The sequence below is a fragment of the Mirounga leonina genome, unplaced genomic scaffold (genome assembly GCF_011800145.1).
Source record: "Mirounga leonina isolate KUSES-001 unplaced genomic scaffold, KU_Mleo_1.0 Mir_154, whole genome shotgun sequence".
NCBI classification, from domain to species: domain Eukaryota; kingdom Metazoa; phylum Chordata; class Mammalia; order Carnivora; family Phocidae; genus Mirounga; species Mirounga leonina.
Genome location: NW_023270389.1, coordinates 40985617 through 41004818, shown reverse-complemented (window position 1 = coordinate 41004818; position 19202 = coordinate 40985617). Strand labels below are relative to the sequence as shown.

The following is a 19202-nucleotide window of genomic DNA, read 5'->3' as shown; positions in this document are numbered from 1 at the left end:
TGAAATAAAGATCAGAAAAACAATAGAAAGGATCAATAAAACTAGAACATGGTTCTTTAAAAAATAAACAAAACAAAATTGACAAACCTTTAGCTTTACTAAGAAAAAAAAGAGAGGACTTAGATAAGTAAATCAGAAATGAAAGAGGAGACATTACAACTGGTACTATAAAAACACGGAATCTTATGAATCTATGAACAATTTTTATGCCAACAAATTACATAACCCAGAAGAAATGGATACATGTCTAGAAACATATAACTTGCTAAGACTGAATCAGGAAGAAATAGAAAATCTGAATAGACCAATAACAGGTAAACAGATTGAATGAGTAATCAAAAAACTCCCAACACAGACAACTCCAGGACAAGATACCTTCACTGGAGAATTCTACCAAACATTCGAAGAGTTAACACCAATGCTCCTCAAACTTCCAATATATCCAGGAGGAGGAAACACTTCCACACTAATTCTATGAAGCCAGTGCTACCAAAAACAGATAAGGACACCACAAGAAAACTATAGACCAATGTCCTTGATGAAAAATAGATATAAAAATTCTCAACAAAATATTAGCAAACTGAATACACAAACACATTAACAGGATTATACACCATGACTAAGTGGGATTTATTCCTGGGATGAAAGGATGGTTCCATATACACAAATCATTAATGTAATACACACATCAATAAATGAAAGATAAAAATCACACGATCATCTCAACAGATGCAGAAAAAGCAAAATACAACATCCTTTCATGACAAAACTTTTTTTTAATGTTTTATTTATTTATTTGTTGGGGGGAAGGGGGAAACGCACAAGCAGGGGGAGAATTGGGAGAGGGAGAAGCAGACTCCCTGCTTAGCAAGGAGCCTGATGTGGGACTTGATCCCTGGGATTATGACCTAAGCTGAAGGCAGATGTTTAAGCGACTGAGCCACCCAGGCGTCCCTCATGACAAAAACTCTTAACAGACTGGGTATGGAAGGTAACATACTTCAACATAATAAGGGCCATATACAATAAACCTACAGCTATCAATGGAGAAAAACTGAAAGTGTTTCCCCTAAGATCAGGAACAAGGCAAAGATGCCCACTCAGACCACTCCTATTCAATATAGTACTCCAAGTCTTAGCTAGAGCAATTAGCAAGACAAAGAAATGAAAGGCATCCAAATCAGAAAGGAAGAAGTCATTATTTGCTGATGATATACAGAAAATCCCAAAGAATCAGTCAAAAAACTGTTGGAATTCATCAACAATTTCAGTAAAGAAGCAGTATACAAAATCAACATACAGAAATCAATTGCATTCTTTTATACTAATGATAAAGAATCTGAAAAAGAAACAAAACCAACCCATTCATGATAGCATCAAAACAATAAAATACTGATAAATAAATTTAAGCAAGGAAGTGACAACAGACAATAATATCATGCTATAAGTATGTAATGTGATAAATACTACATCAGCAATCATATTACAATACATAAATGTATCAAAGTAATACGGTGTATACCTTAAACTTACACAATGTCATACATCAAATTTATCCAATAAAAAAGCAATCAAGTTTAAAAAAAAAAAGACTGTATGGTGAGGGATAAATACATAGATCAATAGAACAGAATAGAAAGCTCATGAATAGACCCACAGAAATATGCCCAACTAATTTTTGACAAAGGCACACAAGCAATTTAATACAGGAAAGACAGCCTTCTGAGCAAAAGGTGCTGGTGCAGTTAGACATCCATAGGCAAAAAGATGAACCTCAATCTGTCACACACCTTATATAAAAATTTACTCAAAATGGATCCTGAATTTGAATATAAGACATAAAACTCTTAGAAAAAAAAAAACAACAACACAGAAAACCTACAGGATCTAAGGCTGGGCAAAGAGTTCTTGGACTTAAAACCGAAGGCATGATCCATAAAAGGAAAAACTGATAAACTTAACTTCCATAAAAATTAAAAAACTTTAGATTTGTGTAAGACTGTGTTAAGAGGATGAAAAAACAAGCTGCAGACTGGCAGAAAATATCTGCAAATATTATCCAGTGACTTGTACTCAAAATATACAAAGAACTCTTGAAATTCAACAATAACCCAATTAAAAAATGGTTGAGAGGTCTGAAGACATCTTACCAAAGAAGATACACAGATGGCAAATAAGTATCTGAAAAGATGCTCAACAATCATACTGTCACTAGAAAATTACAAAGTAGAATAGCAATGAGATATCACTATGCACCTAGAGTGGCTAAAACCCCCCAAATATTGAGGATGTGGAGCAACAAGAATTCTCATTCACTGCTGGTAAGAATGCGATATGGTACAGCCAGTTTGGGAGACAGTTTGGCAGTTTCTTACAAAGCTAAATATAGTCTTACCATAATTGTACTCCTACATCAAGTTGAAAAGTTATGACCACACAAAAACCAGCACAGGTTTACAGCAGATTTATTCATAATTATGAAAAACTGGAAGCAACCAAGAATCCCTTCAGGAGGTAAATGGATGAACAAAAGTGGTACATTCATACAATGGAACATTACTTAGCAATAAAAAGAAATGAGCTATCAAAACATGAAAAGAACCTTAAATAGAATCTTAAATATAAGACCCTTAAAAGGCCTATTGCTAAGTGAGAGGAATCAGTGTGAAAAGGCTAAACACATAAAAGAAACAGCACAGGGGATCATAGGGGAAGGGAGGGAAAACAGAATGGAAAGAAATCAGAGAGCGAGGCAAACCATGAGAGACTCTTAACTATAGGAAACAAACTGAGGGTTGCTGGAAGGGACATAGATAGGGGGATGGGGTAACTGGGTGATGGGCGTTAAGGAGGGTATGGGGTGTGATGAGCACTGGGTGTTATATGCAACTGATGAATTACTGAACTCTACATCTGAAACTAATGATGTACTATGTTGGCTAACTGAATTTAAATTTAAAAAAAAAAAGGCTACACACTGTATGGTTCCAACTACATGACATTTTGGAAAAGGCACATCTACAGAGATAGTAAAAAGATCAGTGGTTGCTCCAGGGGAGGAAAGAGGAAAGAGAGGGATGAATAGGTGAAGCACAGGAAATGTTTAGGATACTGAAACTATCCCATATGTTATAGTGGGTATGTGGTATTATGCATTTGTCAAAACCCGCAGAACTCTAAAACACACAAAAAATGAATCTTAATGTAAGCTACAGACTACTGTCAATAATAACTTACAATATTGGTTCATTAATTGTAACAAATATACCACACTAATGCAAAACGTTAATAATAGGGGAAACTATGAGAGTGAGGTGGGATGGATTGGGGCGGGTATAGGGATTATCTACTCAATTATTCTGCAATATCTAAAACTATACTAAAAACTCAAGTTCATTAATCACTAAAAATAAAAAAAAAAGACAAGCTGAAGACTGGGAGAAAATACTTGTAAATATTATCCAACAAAGTGCTAGTATCTAAAATATATTTTAAAAACTCTAACAATTCAATAAAGAACCAAACAATCCAAATGAGCAAAAGACATGAAAGACATCTTACTGAAGAGGATATACAGAAGGCAAATAAGCATATGAAAAGATGTTCCACAGAATTAAAACCACAGTTAGATATCACTACATACCTATCAGAATGGCTAAAATTTTAAAAAGTGACATCATCAAAGGCTGGCAAGGATACGGAGAAACCAGACCACTCATACATTGCTGATAAGAATGTAAAATGGTACAACCACTGTGAAAATAGTTCGGCAGTTTTTATAAAAAAAACTAAACATGCAGCTACCACACTAACCAGCAATTGCACTCTTGGGGATTTATCGCAGAGATATGACAATTTATGTTCATCAAAAACCTGTATATGAATGTTTATAGCAGCTATCTTCGTAACAGTCTGAACTTGGAATACTACTTAGCAATAAAAAGGGACAAATTTGATTCATGCAACAACCTGGATCAATCTCCAGAGAATTAATGCTAAATGAAAAAAGTAGATCTCAAAAGGTTACAGAATTATATGATCGCATTTATATAACATTCTTGAAATAATATTATTAAATGGAGAACATATTAATGATTGGCAGGGGCTAGGGAGAAAGTGTGGGCAGGAAGGAAGACAGTATGATATAAAAAGGTAACATGAGGGATCCTTATGGTGATGGAAACCTTCTGTACTAGACTGTACCAACGGCAATATCCTGGCTGTGATATTAAACTATACTTGTGTAATATGTTACCATTAGAGAACCTTTGAAGGGTATATGGGATCTCCATTATTTCTAACGACTACATGAGAATCTACAATTATCTCAAAATAAAAAGTTTAATTAAAAAAAAATAAAATTGGCTGTTCCTCAAAACCCTGAGTTAACCAATCCCTTTTCTGAACCACCTCAGCATGTTACTCAGTACTGATAATACAGTATTACTACATTTTTATGTTCTATTTTGTTCTCCCTTATTAAACTGGGAGCTCCAAGAGAATGTCTTAAAGGCAAGGTATGTTGTGCTCATCTATACATTCCTAGCATCAAACACAGACTAACACTCTCTAGGTGTTTTGTAAATGTTTGTTGAATAAAACAGATGTGACAGAAGTAATCAAGAAGGCAACTCAATTACTAAATTGCATTTATATTCAATTTACTATTCGTAAAGTTTTTTTAAAAAGGATTTTATTTATTTATTTGAGAGAGAGAGCAAGCACAAGTAGGGGGAGCAGCAGAGGAGAGGGAGAAGCAGGGTCCCCGTTGAGCAGGGAGCCCGATGTAGGGCTCGATCCCAGGACCCTGCAATCATGATCTGAGCTGAAGGCAGATGCTTACCCGACTGAGCCACCCAGGCGCCCCTGTAAAATTCTTATTTACAGGCTCATCAATAATAAAATCATCTCTTCAGTGATTATTAAAGATTGCTTGCTGCCTTTCCCAACTCCTTTAGTAATACCACCAGATAACAATAATTTGGAGTGGATAAAAGTATGTGTTTCATGGAGTATTACTCAGCCATCAAAAAGAACAAAATCTTGCCATTTGCAATGACATGGATAGAACTAGAGGGTATTATGCTAAGCAAAATAAGTCAGTCAGAGAAAGACAAATACCATATTATTTTACTCAGATGTGGAATTTAAGAAACAAAACAGATGAACATAGGGGAAGGGAAGGAAAAATAAAAGAAGATGAAAACAGAAAGGGAGACAAACCCTTATAAGAGACTCTTAACTACAGGAAACAAACTGAAGGTTGCTACAGGGGAGGTGGGGGGGATGGGGTAACTGGGTGATGGGCATTAAAGAGGGCTCTTGGAGTAATGAGCACTGGGTATTGTATGCAACTGATGAATCACTAAATTCTACCTCTGAAACTAATAATACAGTAAATATTAATTAAATTGAATTTTTAAAAAATCTTTAGTTATGTGTTTCTGCCTTTTCTCTTGCAAAGAGACACAGTTTCATTTAACTAAATGGAATGCTATCTACCATAATCACTTTACAAAGAAATAGAAGGATCCTATAAACTTTTGACAATATCTCAGGTGCTTATTTTCTGAAGTTGTAAGAAAGCTTAAGGTAGTACATTCATATGGGTAGGAACTTTTTTCTTAATTGAACTGAAAAAAAAATTAAGTCATAAACACAAGCTAAAATTATAGTCAATTAAAAATGGAAATAAGATTGGATAAGATTTCAGCAGCCATAATAGATGGGTACAATAATTAGAGCTGAACAAAAAAATAAATATGGATCACAAAAATGTAATCTAGAAATGTAAAAAATAATAACAATATATATTCCACATTATGACTAATTAACAGATCTAAAAAGAAGTGAGGATATATATAATAGGAGGCAATGCATAGAGAGGGAATGCCAAAATCTTTTCCAACATTTTTCACACAACTTGCCAACATTCTATACTAGTTTAACATATCAGATCTAAAAATGCCATCTGAAACAATTCTTAGTCTCAGAGTGAAACAGTCCAAGACTGTAATGCCTTTTTATAGAAACCTTCATTTGATACCTTTTTCAAATTAGATGTTAGGAGTAAAATCTGTATTATTTCAAACTTTACCAGTACTTCTGAAACATCTATTCAAATATTTAATTTAGGAACCATCTCATCCGATTGATCAATACACTTTGAGATTTAATTAAAGACAAAAAGTTTAAATAGTCTCTAATGACTTGAAGCAGAATAAAAGCGGATGGGGAAAACATAAAATCTTTTTGTCAGTAAAGAACTCTTGGTACTTCTTTCTTGAGTGTTTTTTTGTTGTTCAGACTACCATTAGAGTAACACTTTTAGTCTGTCTCTGCCCTGCATTCTCATTTCTCCCTAAGGCACTTTACACCTATTTCCTTAGAACCTTCTTATGAAGTGGGGACTGTTATTATCAGGTAACATGTTCAAGGTGCTATAATTTAAAGCCCATGCTCTCATTCAAAATGTTCTATGCTTCCCTACCATTCATTGCTTGGCTGTCTAAGATCTTACAAAGAGTACAGTAGGAGGAAGCAGTACCCAAACTCAGTAGTTTCCATATTTGCTCAACACCACATCCATTTGAAATCTCCATTCTTTACATTCTACAATTTACTTACGTGTGGTCAGTAGGAGCATCATGAGGCACATGTAAAAAGGCAAACTTCTGGGTCATCACCCTATTCCTACTGAATCAGACTGAAGGTGGGCCCAAGAATTAAGTGTTTTTAAGTAATAATCCATGGTGATTCATATACATACCAAAGCTTGAGAATCATTGCATCACATCTTGCACCTTGTTGGAAAATATAACTTTTTAGAGTGTAAAAAGGAATGGATTCAAAGACTGAGTATTCTTGTTTTGCTACCTACTGCCATGTGACCTGGGGCAGGCAATTTAACCTTCCTGACTTAAAAATCAATCAATCAATCAGTTTACTTTCTTACAAGGTTGATATCAGATTCTAAATGAAATCATGAGTGCCAAGAAGCTACATACTGGCAAATAGCTCTGTTAGAGTAACAGAATATAAGAGGCCAAAAAAGAGCTTTAGAAACATAGTCAAGGCCAACACCCTTTTAATTTTTTAAATGAAAATAACTGTTTTCCTGTTCATAAAAAATTGCACATTCACCATAAGAATTTCATAAAAAGGCAAATAAAGTGAGAGCACTGGACAATCATATTATTTATAAATGCTGATATACTTTTATTCATGCTTTTAAAATTTTTAATATTCTTACTTTCTTTACATTTTCTTACATAAGAGTAATGGTCTGAAGAATCTTAAATAATAGTGATGATGGCAGATACCCTATGTTAGTCCAGATTTTAATGAGAATGTCTCTAATATTTCACCTTTAGTCATGATAGGTGTGTGTGTGTGTATAAAAATATAGTACTTGCTGTATTTAAGATGTAACCTTACATATATATATATATATTTTTTTAATTAGTCAATGTCTCTGGCATTTAGTGAGATGATCACATGGCTTTTCTCCTCCAGTACAGTGATATGGTAAAATATCCCTAAAATATCTTAGTCATGGTATATTACACTTTTAACATTCTGGTGGGTTCTAGCTCCTAATGTTTTATTAGGAATTTTTCTGGTATGTTCATATGTAAAACTGGGTCATAGTTTTACTAAGGAATATCTTTCTCTGAATTACGCTGTTTTTTAAAAGATTTTATTTATTTATTTATTTGACAGAAAGAGAGAGAGAGAGAGAGAGAGAGAGAGAGCACAAGTAGGGGGAACAGCAGACAGAGGGAGAGGGAGAAGCAGGCTCCCTGCTGAGCAGGGAGCCCGATGCGGGGCTCGATCCCAGGACCCTGGGATCATGACCTGAGCCGAAGGCAGACACTTAATGACTGAACCACCCATGCGCCCCTATGCTGGTTTTTAAAAGAGAAAAAAGATACTTTCTTTAAGTTTTGAAACAGTTTTAAATGGCACAAACTATCTGTTCCTTGAAGGTTTGAAAGGTTTCACTTGTGAAAACATTTTGCCCTGACACTTCAATGAGAACCAAAAGAATAAGGAAAACTGTCCTTAATTTATAATTTAGATTTTATATGTTTTCCTGCATTTATTTTGCTAATTTACAATTTCATAAAAATAAACTGCCCATTTTATCAAGATACCTACTCATAATTATTTTGAATTCTTCCATGTCTGTAGTTAAAACCCCTTTCCTAATATTTTGCTGGAGAGGTTTTTCACACTTTCATTACAGATCACAGAAAGGATACCAATAACCAATTACCATCAGTTATAGTATACTTACACAATTTAATTCTCATAATAAATTTATGAGGTAGGAATTATTATCTCAATTTTACTAACCTCTAACTCAAAGAAGTTGAGTTACTTTCTCAGGGTGACATAATTAGTAAGGGGCTAAGTTAACCTAGTCTTAGTGTATCTAGCTCCAAAGCCCATGTTCTCTCAGACAAAATAGTGCCTTTCACTAAGATGGTACTTTTTGAAATCCTTACTGGCAGAGGACTTGATTAAATTGAACAGAGTCGGATGTATCTCTCAAGGTGGTTTAACTTTCTCCACTTTCTGCAACAGAAAGTTTAAGGAAAGATTTTTAAAAACTGATTTCAAATATCAGTTGAAATCATTTTTTTTCATTCTTGAGGAAGGAAACATACTTAGTCATACAGATCTTCCTCGATGTATGATGGGGTTACAACCCAATAAACCCATGGTAAGCTGAAAACATCATGAGTTGAAAATGAATTCAATACACCTAGTCTACTGTGCTCAGAACATTTACATTAGCTTACAGTTGGGCAAAATCATCTAACACAAAGCCTATTTTATAACACAGTGCTGGATATCTCATGTAACTGACTACTACACTGAAAGTGACAACCAGAACGATTCCAAGTGTGTTGGTCAATTTACCCTTGTGATTGCGTGGTCAGTCGGAGCTGTAGCTGCTGCTACTGCCCAGCATCATCAGAGTATCTTACTGCAGATCGCTAGCCTGGGAAAAGATCAAAATTCAGAACGTGAAGTATGGTTTCTATGAATGAGGATCGCTTTTCACATCATTAAGTTGAACCATGGTAAGTCATGGACTGTTCGTGTATTCATAACTGAGAAGGAAGAGGAAGATAATACAACAGATCCTAGACTTTCAGTTCATCTTTCCTCAGGAATTCAGTCTTTTCTACACCAGCTATGAAATTGGGTAGGCTTTAGTATTCCACTTTGGTGAATGCTCATTTTCTTTAAGGAGAGTAGGGATAAAATAGTTGCAAGCAGTACAATTCTGCCTTTAAAAGAAATTATGCCCAAGGTTATTATTCAGAAGCAACCAAAAAATATTTACAGGCAGCCCCTGAGAATCCCACATGATAGGAAACAAAGAAATGCAACACATCCATGTGATATTTAAATAGTAGGTAGATGCTTTATTTTCCCTGCTACTAAAAAGTAGCAGCACTATTTTTTTAATATGTGAAGAAAATACTGCTTTTAATGTAAGAAAAATTCCTTTAAAAATTTCCAAGAAAACCCTATCTTAATACTCCAAAGTACCAATGAAACGAAGTATTAGCTCACTAGTCTTTATTTTCATATTTTGTTCACTACATTCTAAGAAGCATGATGGCAACATTCCTTGTTTATTAACCATATATATTAAGAAAATAGTCAGTGAGCTTTAACAAATACCTAATTACCTCAGGTATTGCTTAAGAAATGAATTTTAAGACCCTAACAAAGAATACAACTCTAAGTAAATTATTCATGTCAAACCATTTTCCCTCACTCAAAACAACTAATATGTTAGTGCTTGCTTCCCTCTAATTTAAGAATGACTTTCAATTTTCTAGAGAAATTATTTACGTATTTGGGCTGACTCCACATTGCTCCTACTAATAAAAGCCTGTGGCTGTTAATGTGAAATAGCCAGTTCCTGGCAGCGTCTTTGGCTTTCCATGAGTGTGGTCATTTGGACCAAAGGATCAAAAATGAGCCTACCCTCTTAACAAAACTGTTTGCGTTATTCTCCCTCAAAGTACCTTTGTGCGTTCTCAAACATAAATTTATTTGGCACATGTAGGAATAGCACACTGCTCTATCTGATCTTTCTGCCTTTGTTTACCACGAGTTTTAACATTTAACCTTTGGGAAGAGCTCAGAGCATTCTGTAATCTTAGAAGGCAGTATGGTAGAATAAAAAATAACCACAAGACCTGGGTATGAATCCTAGCTTTGCCACCTAATACCTACTTGGTTTTGGAGCTACACTGTTTGTATTCATATTCATCACGTATGACTTTGGCAAGTAACTTAACCTCTCTGTTTTCAATTTCCTCACCAGTAAAATGATGATCAAGTGCTCACCTCTGACAAAGACTCTCTCCTTAACCTAACTCCAGTGCTCTCGAGGCCTCAAACTTGGTGTCTATCCTTGTCAAGTCTACGTCACCCAGCTGTAGCAAGAATCTTACTAAGTCACTCTAGATACCAAATTCTTTATCCTCCACTCTTCATCTAATCATTTTGGTCTTCCTTTAGCAAGAATCCTGTCCAGTCAGTTTAACCAGAATCCTCCCTCACCCCTGATGTTGCCTTTTAGTAATTTTTCATCTACCGACCCCTACCCTTCTTCTTGGCTATAAATCCTCATTTGTTTGTTCCTATACTCAGAATTGAGCCTAGTTCTCTACTGAGATCTCTTTTCCTCTACTTCAGTAGTTCCTGAATAAAATGTGCTTTTGCCACTTTAATTACTGTCCAGCTCTGATTCTAATTCTCATAGGGCTGCTGTGAAGATTAAATGAGTCAATACATGTTAAATGCTTAAAAGAGTGTTTGACCCATAGAAATATTCAATAAATACTAGCTTTTGATAATATGATTATTCTTCATCTACTATTTGCAGGTGCTTTGCATTACTTTTGACAAGCCACTATATAATATTCCATGTACCATGTTATTTTCCCATGGACATTATATCATTTCAGTTTTTTACTACATAATACTGTAAATGTAAGTTCATTTCTACCCACCTCTCTTATTACTTTCTTAGGAAAAAGTTATGGAAAGGGTGTTACTAGGTCAAAAGGTATGAATGATTTTAAGACTCTTGGTAGAATTACCAAATTACTTACCACCAATTTATACTCTAGGAACAGAATGAGTATTCATCTCTACATCCTTGATAACAATAAGCATCATCACTTCTTTGATTAAATATTTCACCTTGCATTTATTTTGGTATCAGTGAAGTAGAACATTTTCCATATGTTTATTAGCCATGTTTAATTACTCTGTAAAATTGTTTGTTTATATCCTTTTCCAATTAAAAAATCAGTTAAAATTGATTTGTGTTGTGGTAGATTACAGTTTAAAAATATTCACCACCTCCCCACCACCAATACCCTTCTCTCATGATTCTTACTCCATTGATGTTGTGTTTAATAATTTGCTTTGGCTTCAGAATGAGCAGACTTCCTTTGGGCCTGGACATAGGACTTCCTGTTTAAGAGGAGGTTGGCAGATATGAAGCAAGCAGAGGCTTACAATGTGTGTATGCAATAGGAATTGTTTCTGCTAGTACCATGTGAAGAGTTTTCCTTGGGGGTAACTACTCCCTCTTTGGTTGGGGCCCCAAGATGAAACACATAGAACAGAAGACTCAAACCAAACCCGCATGGAAGAGCCAAAAGCCCAGCAGAACAGTGACCTAAAACAGTGCTGTCCGCCTGAGTCCAGCCTAGTTCCTCCAATTCCCAGCTGACCCACAGATGCATAATTGAGAATAAATTACTGCTGTTTTAAGTTACTGAGTTTTGGGGTGACTTATTATGTAGCAATAGCTGGTTAATAAACTTACTGTATTATACTATAAAACTCTGAAGGAAATAGATTCATATATAATCTACTAATCAAGAAAAAAGCTAGAATTCATATCCAATAATACATTTGCCTGCTCATTTTTTCTTTTTCTGCTGAGAATACCTAGACACAATTTTCATTGATGTTTATACTTTCCACCAATGTTCTCATGTAAAATTACACATAATAAGTTGATATGAAAGTTAAAAATTCTGTTTGCAAGCAACTGTCTTTAAATTCCTTTCCAACTAGATAAAATTGTTCCGTAAGTTGAATTCATAATGTTCAACTTCTTATTTTAAACATCACAGAGCCTCCTTCCCAGTTTCTAAGCAATATACAGATTATTTTTAAACTTTAAACTTTGTACATGAGTGCTTCAAAGCAATATAATTTATATAGAAATGCTAACAAACTACATGGATCAGTTGTATGAGCAATTAAGAAAAACAAAGGTGACTACAGAAAAGACAACAAAAAATGGTATCTGGGTATAAGGATATGCGTTTTGTTTTTTTTTAAGATGACAAAGAAGATACAAAGGAAATTTAATTTATTCAAAACTATAATTAATATTTTTAAAGCAATTTAAGATGAAATATAAATGGGATTGTTGGTTTATATTTATCAAACCATTTAAAATTAGTATAATACCAAGTAGATAAAAGCTTCTTGAAAAATATTTGTAAAAGTCAAATTAATAATCAGAAGCAAACAATATCTCACATTTGATTTTAGCATCAGCAGAATTTAAACCAATATTGACAAATAATGAATTTTTTTTTTAAATCTATTTCTTGTCTGCATTAGTTAGGCTAGAGAAATTACAGTAGAATATATCAAATTTCAAAAGGGTTACAGATTTGAGCTACTTTTAATAGTATGCCAAAAGTGAAAGCATTTATCCAAATGAGTTGTTTTTAAAATTTTTGTGTATGTGTTTAAAAAAAAATTAATGAAACAAAAGTTTCCCTAGAGAATTAAAAATTATTAGTGTTTCTATTATAATATAACAAGGCTAAAATTTGGAAATTCTGGCACAGCAGCCTATTATTCAGGGTAGAAACAGAGTTACATACTGGCCATACCCCAGAGAGGAAGCTCTTCAGGACTATGTGTGCTCACTCAAAACAATGGAATGACTATTTGCACTGAAGGCACTGCACTACTGCTGAGGAATCCTCATTAGGGGGCACAACACCCCTTACAGAATGTTAAACAAGAAGGGATCTAGAAGGGCTCAGGGCACTGGAAAACAACAAAGCAAACAAACATAAATGAACTCAGCTTTTAAATGAGCAGAGAATATGTCTTATTTTCTAAGTATTTTAAAAAGTCTAATAGCAAATGCTTGTTAGCAAATGCTAATAAAAAAGTTTGAGGTAAAACATTTAAGTATTTTTAAAATAAGCTTTTTTCTATAGATTTAGAGAACAGCAAAGAGCAAAACCCACTGAGAATTTATGAATATTTTAGAATGTTGGAAACTATAAATGAAAAACAGAAAATCTAACAAAGTGCTCTCCTTCCCCATCAACGGGTCAGAAATAACACAATGGCTTTTTTTATTATTGTACCTCCCACAGGCTTTTTCTTGCCAAAGCCAAGAAACCTCAAGGACACACAAAAAACATTCAAAATACTTTCCTGTCTCCTCCAATCCTAATTCCAACAAAAAACTTGTAGGAGTTGGCTTCAAATTTAGGCTTGTAATGAAATGTGAATTCTTAAAATATGGAGATTGGCTGCTAAATTCTTTTGTGCCTAAAATTAATGATGGAAAGTAAAATATACTGAAATATTTAAAATGTGTCTCCTTCTTACTATAACAAGCAAGGGCTAGCTGAAATACTATAATTAGTCTCCCTAAAATGGGTCTAAACCCCTTCCTTGCCATTAAAAAAATGATTCTAGGTACAGAGGTAACCCTTGTGCTTCCTTTTTACAAATCATGCAGCATAGACATAACCTTTGAAACAACCTCGAAAATGCCCCCAATAATGCAGTTACTATGGTAACTCTTATAGGCTAGTTCTCTGAAAAGACTCAGATTCCTGAATCTGAACAAGGTTACCTCACCATCTTCTACACTTTCCCCTTCTCATAAAATTTATCTTTTATCATAACACTTACAAATCCAATAGAAAAATATCTACCCCATTAACCATACAAACCCTATTTTTTCGGATCAAGGATTTTTTTTTTTTAAGGTAATGAAGGCAGATTTTTTTTTTATAAACTTTTTTTTTTTTTTAAGATTTTATTTATTTGACAGAGAGAGACACAGCGAGAGCGGGAACACAAGCAGGGTGAGTGGGAGAGGGAGAAGCAGGCTTCCCGTGGAGCAGGGAGCCCAATGAGGGGCTCGATCCCAGGACCCTGAGATCATGACCTGAGCTGAAGGCAGACGCTTAATGACTGAGCCACCCAGGTGCCCTCAAGAATTATTTCTAAAGTGTATGTTTTCTGATATCTTTTCTCTTGGAACACTGTCCAACAAAACAAGAGAAATCAAATTCTACTTCTGACCATCACTCAACTGTCCCTGAGTTGTCTTTTTAATTTTTTCCTGTTTTAGGGTTTTTGGAAAGAAAAAAAAAATTGTGATATAAATATTTACTATGTCAACAATACAAAGTGTGTGTGTTTTTTTTAATTTTACAGATATGATTAAGATATATAACCAATGGTCCCTCTAAAAAATGCTTGCTTTTTAAAAATGTGACTGTGGGGGCACCTGGGTGGCTCAGCCGTTAAGCATCTGCCTTAGACTCAGGTCATGATCCCAGGGTCCTGGGATCAAGCCCCACATCGGGCTCCCTGCTCCTCGGAAAGCCTACTTCTCCCTCTCCCACTCCCCCTGCTTGTGTTCCCTCTCTCGCTGTGTCTCTCTCTGTCAAATAAATAAATAAAATCTTTAAAAAAAAAATTTGACTGTGGGACATGAATCAAGTTTAGTGAGTAAACATCTGTGTTACATGAACAAAAAGCCAAACACATTCCTAACTGATACTTGTCCAGTACAACGCCCCCACCCAAGGGATCATAAGGGCTTCTCTTAAAAAGATTTTCCATAAAGGAAGTCACACATATACCAGCTCTAGACAGCAAAGAAAATTCTATTTAATGATAAATTCCATTTGTGTAGCAAGTTAGAGTTTATAAGGTGATTCCATGTACTCTATACCTTATTTAATCCTTAACAAGAAATTTGTGAAGTAAACAGAATATATACTATAATCTCCACTTTAAAGGGGCGGTTCTGTCTGGGGGGCGGGGGTTGGAAGCCCCAGGCTGAAGATCAACAGAAGTGAGAAACAGAAACACTCCCACCACTCACAATTACACAGCCTAGGGCAAAACACATAATGGGATAACTGGAATTCTCCTTAACACAGGCAATAAGATAGCTCACCTCTGGGAAGTCTCTACTGGGGGTTGGGTTAGGGACTTGTGCTATCTGTAGGCTATTACGGTACCCTGCTTATTTCTCTACCCACTATTTTAATGTCTTTTTTTTTATTGTGGTCAAAAACACATAGCATAAAATTTATCATCTTAACCACTTCTAAGCATACAGTTCAGAAGTTTTATGCATATTCACAACTGCAATTGTTGTGCAACTAATTACTGCCTTTTTACCTACTCCCTTACTAGATCGTAAATTTTTAAGAGCAAGAATGATATGCTGTTTGTTGCTTTTAGTGCTAGCACAACTGATACACAGACTATTCACAGTAATACTTACTGAATGCGTGCTTATTCTATCTGCCTATCTATGCACCTGCCTACCCATTCATCTACCTACCTAACTCAGAATTGAGATGTTTACAAAGGGTGTATAGAAGTATGTTAATTTAAGTCAAAACTTTTTCTAATTTGGCTGACTAGTTTTCCAGCTAGGGGATATGGCAGATATTCTCTATAAACTGGAGGAGTGTAATCTGTAGTTCCAAGATTTAAAAGAAAAAGAAAAACACTTAATATCATAAGATAAAGCATTTTAACAAAAAATACTGCACTGGCAAATGTGTAATGAAATTAACAATATCTTGATTTTCCTAATTGTTTCTCGAGCATGCTGAACTAAACAAGGAACATCTGAAATTAAACATCCTATAGTCCTACTCTACTCAAGCTTTTTGGTATACTCACTGTAAACAAAGAAGGTGAATGATTCTAATGACTAACAAATCCTTTTTTCATTTAGTTTATGTTTAATTCTTTACTTTCTTCAGTTTATTTTTTTTATTTTTTTTAAAGATTTTACTTATTTATTTGAGAGAGAGAGAGAGACACAGCGAGAGAAGGAACACAAGCAGGCGCAGAGGGAGAGGGAGAAGCAGGCCTCCCGTGGAGCAGGGAGCCCGATAGGGGGCTCGATCCCAGTACCCTGGGATCATGACGTGAGCTTCGGCAGACGCTTAACAACTGAGCCACTGTGAAACCAGTGCAGATTTGAGGAATTCAGATTTTCAGCTTTATCCTGAATGGTATCAGTATAGTTAAAGATAAGTTATATCCTAAATATTCCACCAAAAAAACATGTTACGCCCCATGGGAGAAAACTAAAGGGTTGTTAAGGCATAAGGTACCATTATCAAATCAGTTGCCTGACTTATAAATTCTCTAGTAACAACCTTGTGAATCATGATGCATGCCCAGACTAAAGAATAGCAATCCTTAGCAAAAGTTAAAGTTACGGGAGCTTTCAGGATGTGTTTCTTTCACTGAAGCACTTAGTTAAATTATATCATTTAATAAGAGTGCCTACATAGTGATGAAATTATTGGCTGCATTATCAATATTATTGTAACTGCAGAATCTACTGTAAAAAGTGGAAGTATGTTACAAAGTGTTCTACTGGACCAAATTGCAAGCCTCACAAAAATCCACTGTCCCAGTCTTTCAAGACCATCAGACATACTTTAGATAAGTAGCTAGGAGCTACTAGCTAAGGCTCCTAAAATACAGTGTTTCAATTAAAGAAAGTCACTGAAAAAAAATTTACTTAACAATTAAAAAATAATTATAATAATTTCAGTAAGTAACATTTCTTTACCACTCACAGATGAGGGTGCAGCCTCTAAGTTGTGGGCTGATATTGATTTAAATAGACAAAGATAGAATGCATTTTAAAGTAAAAGAAAGCAAGATCTTTGATTGACAGTTCTTGGAAAAAGGTTAAAAATTCAAAAGGACTGACTGCATGTGGCTCAGAACCTAAAAGCTTTTTTCTCCTCCCAACAGAAGAGCAGTCTCAAGTAATAACTGGTTGCTATGGAGATAAGAAACTAGAGAGATCAGAGAACTCAATTTGCAGTTAAATGGGCTGGAAACAATCCTTACTACTTGGTGAAGGAAAGCGATTAAAAATATACGTGATTGCCGGAGGGAATCTTTTTCACCTAGCATTTCCCAACCTCATTAATGAACAAGAAGTCTAAAAAAACAAATGAAAGCCCAAGGTGTCTAAGATAGAGCATATTAAACATAATTCAGGATTTCACACATTATCACAAATCCTCTAATTCTGGATGACCTTGACTCTTTTTAGTGGTACTTGTTAGTAAATACTGGAATGAGACTAAAATTGTGTTCAAGAACAAACTAGTATAACTAAGGGGACTGGAACTCCAATGGAAAAAAAGAGCATGACAAATGGAAAAGTAACCAGAGTAAGAAACAGATTTAGGTAGTGAAAAATCTTTGGGTTTTAAAAATGTCTTCACAGTCAATCACAGAATACCTTTGTGAGTGCTGTAAAGGGCTGCAAACGTCACCGTGAAGAAAGTTGTGGAGTATTTCCCAGCATTAACTAAATGAGGAAAGGCCCTTTTTGTGTCTCGGTATCGGCGCAGGCACTGGATGAAGCGAAGCCAAGCAGGAATGCACTGAACAATGGCCCGTACACCATATGAATATTTGTGGCAAATTTCTGGTTCTGTGAAGATTTCAAAGAAGAAAAAATTGTAATTTAAAAAAATAGCCTGTTCACATCATTTCGTTATATCAAAAGCCCATAAAAGCAAGAAGCGTATGTTTCAGAATCACTTTCTTCTTTGTAACAATTATATTCTCAAACTTTTTAGTGATAGGATAAGCCAAGGAAAGAAGGTAGATACACACGGTGAACCTACAGGGAAAATCTGCCCTCTCATATTTCAGACTACCTGTTCTGAATCACTTTCTTTGGAATGTGATAGAACTATAGGAAAATTAGAAGATGAGTACACTAATCAAAGGAAAAAAAAGTTCCATAATTTAATACATATGGGAAACATACAAATATCACTGATGACTCTAGCCAACTTCATGAACTCCAAACTGCCTTAATATATGGCAATGGGTTATACATGTTCTACTCCACCCTTTTTTAATGAAGAGCAGAGTTTATATTTTTAAATGAGAAGAATGGAGTTGGTAAATTAATTTTTCTTCAAATTCTGAGAATGCATTATAGTGCGATCAAGCTACTTTTCCCTCAGACTTGGCTGGTTCTTTCTATTTGTTCTGTAAACAGAGTTGTGGTCTGCTGGCAAATCAATGAAAATGTGTTGCCGCTGGCTTGATTAACTTTATTAGTCAGTTGTTACATAATCTGCCTAAATTTGGTCTTTGTCATTAAGGCAAAATTCCTTAATAACTTGAACTCCTGGCATACACTAAGAGTGGGAAAAAGAGCCAGAAGAAAAAACAAGATCCCCAATAAGAATTAAAAAACAATCTAAAATGACTTTCTCAAATCATGTGATCTAACTCTAAATAATCAGTATTTTTGCTCATTATAAAGCGATACTGTGATGGAAACTGTTGGCACTAAAGCATTTGTGATATAACTACCAATGTACTAGAATTTTTTTCTTTTTTTTAGTTTTAGAATTCTCTTAAGCATAAGTTGCAAATCTCTTGGCAAATGGATGGCTAAAATCATAACATATAATTTAAGAGCCAAATTATATCAGATAAAGAGACTGCTAAAAGAGTGCCAAGTACATTTAATTAAGTTTGTAATATTATTGGATGAGTTTTCACCATGATCTTAAATTTCTCATTCCCAATATTTCTTGGTTTACATTGGCAGTTTAGAGGTATGGACGCACATTCATACCCTACCTTCTGAATTATTTGGCAACAGGCCCCCACTTTCATCCCATTTGAGCTCAAAACTGTAGAAGCAGATCATATATTCCAGGTCCATCAATATCACTGACAGGCTGTTCAGCTGATCGGCCAGCCAGAAATCAGCAAAGCCTACCTTATGGAAGGGGGCTGTAAATACTCGAAACTGGGAGAAAGAAAAAAAATCAAAAAACACAGAGACAAGA

General features: G+C 34.9%; 1 protein-coding gene across 1 annotated transcript in view; it reads right to left on the bottom strand.

The window, feature by feature from the left end:
* Nucleotides 1-19202, bottom strand: part of XPR1 (xenotropic and polytropic retrovirus receptor 1) — a 242984-nt gene that overhangs the window by 37316 nt on the left and 186466 nt on the right. The window contains exons 10-11 of the mRNA XM_035010567.1: nt 18991-19162; nt 17624-17818 (exon numbers count right to left, since the gene is read on the bottom strand). Of these exons, the coding sequence (XP_034866458.1) occupies nt 17624-17818; nt 18991-19162 (367 nt within the window). The remainder of the gene's footprint in view (nt 1-17623; nt 17819-18990; nt 19163-19202) is intronic.